This window comes from Salvelinus sp. IW2-2015, linkage group LG15 (assembly GCF_002910315.2).
Source record: "Salvelinus sp. IW2-2015 linkage group LG15, ASM291031v2, whole genome shotgun sequence".
NCBI classification, from domain to species: Eukaryota; Metazoa; Chordata; class Actinopteri; order Salmoniformes; family Salmonidae; genus Salvelinus; species Salvelinus sp. IW2-2015.
In genome coordinates this window covers 57,754,751-57,756,632 of record NC_036855.1, presented here as the reverse complement: position 1 = coordinate 57,756,632, position 1,882 = coordinate 57,754,751, and the positions used below count along the sequence as shown (strand labels likewise).

The 1,882-nt window shown below is 38.1% G+C and overlaps 1 protein-coding gene across 1 annotated transcript in view; it reads right to left on the bottom strand.

Moving 5' to 3' along the window:
• LOC111974422 (uncharacterized) overlaps positions 1-1,013 on the bottom strand; it is a 9,065-nt gene extending 8,052 nt beyond the window's left edge. The window contains exon 1 of the mRNA XM_070447382.1: positions 999-1,013. Coding sequence (XP_070303483.1) covers positions 999-1,013 — 15 coding nt within the window. The remainder of the gene's footprint in view (positions 1-998) is intronic.
• Positions 1,014-1,882: the final 869 nt, after the last annotated feature.

Below are 1,882 nucleotides of genomic sequence, written 5' to 3'. Positions count from 1 at the left end.
ATACAGAAAATAAACATTATCACACACCTTAAAATGTAAAATAATGTTGATCAGCATTCATCACAACATGACCATGTCATAAAGTTGTCATTTCTGAACATACAGTATGCACTCTGAACTGTCTACTTCCCAAGATCTATCAGAATACTGCCATATACAGTGATGTCTACACACACACACACACACACACACACACACACACACACACACACACACACACACACAACACACACACACACACACACCACACACACACACACACACACCACACACACACAACACACAGTTACTCACCTTTTCACAGTGATAGTGACAGGATCACTGTATTGATGATATGGATCTGCGACTGGATCGCCCTGACACCAGTAGAGACCCTGGTCAGACTCAGCAGCTCCTACTGATGGTGAAGGTGGCTCCTGTTTGTAGTGTGTCTGCCAGACAAGGTTCACTACTTCTTTTTTTTGTCTTTGTACCATAGTAAAAGCTCCAGCCACTCTCAGACCCCACTGAACGTCAGAGTTACTGTCTCTCCATTGTATGCAGGCTTTGGATTACGGTCAGTGTAGTTTCAGGAAAGAGCTAAGAAAACAGAGAGCAGAATATCAAAACATCTGGATTCATGCTGGTCATTTTTATTTTTTTTTGCTGTTGCATTTAAGTTTTGATTAAAGTTTATTTTAAATAGCGGTATGTTTGACTCTATTCAGTTAGAATTTACAGTCTACACAGTATATCTGTATTTAGATTAACCCTCATTGGCTCAAAACTAATAAAGTCCAGATAGTGATTGAAAGATTAATAGTGAGCTCGCCAGTGATCAACTAATGTAGAGAGATGGGCCCTATGTCAAGTGGTTATGGGCATGGAGGCACTTGAGAGATAAGATGATATACCTGTTACCGTYAGTCTGACTGCATCACTCCACTCAGAATACTTATTCTGATCAATATGTGAACCCACACACCTGTAGTCACCATTGTCTGAAATATTAACCTCACTGATCTCATATTCATGATTCCTATTGATTGTGGCTACATCATCCTTGCTCCATGTGTATTCCCAGTCAGTGACTTCTCCCCTCTGTATGTTACATCTGAGAGTGACAGACTCTCCACTGAATATCTGGGAGGATGTGGGGTATATGGTCAGAACAGGGCTATTGTTCATGTACTGTATTATGTGTGTGTTGTGTGTGTGTGTGTGTGTGAATAATGTTTGTGTTTGCCTATTGTTTATTTTTGTCATTATTTTAAACTTTTTTCAATTGCTTTTCTTTTTGTAAATTATTTTTTTACTTATTTATTCATTTATTTTTATATACATTATATATACAGTATATATATTTATATTTTTGTGTATTTTCTTAAAACCGCATTGTTGGTTAAGGGCTTGTAAGTAAGCATTTCACTTTTGTATTCGGCAGATGTGACAAATAACATTTGATTTGTGTGTTATTTATTACCACTGACCAGAGATGGGAGGAGTTTCAAAGCTGTAACTGGGGAACTGGGTTTCCAGGTTAAAGTCTAGAGGTTCATTTCGCTTCACATCATCACATGTTGAATACATGAATCTATTTTCGTTAACTATTTACCTCTAAAAATATCTAAGTGGTATGTTGTAGAGTGTAGAGTGTGGGACACATGTACARCATTTGTGAAGAAACCAGGAGAAAGGTTAGAGGGGAAAGCAGTTACAGACTTCACCTTTAGTTTGTATACTATGGTAAACATCTGGGGTTTCTTATCGCCCCCTTCAKGGACAGGCCTGTAACTACTCCACATTCTTGTGGATCACAATATCGAAATAATCAATCAATCAAATGTTTGGCTTGGTCAGGGTGTGAGTTGGGGTGGGTATTCTATGTTCTATTATTTGTATT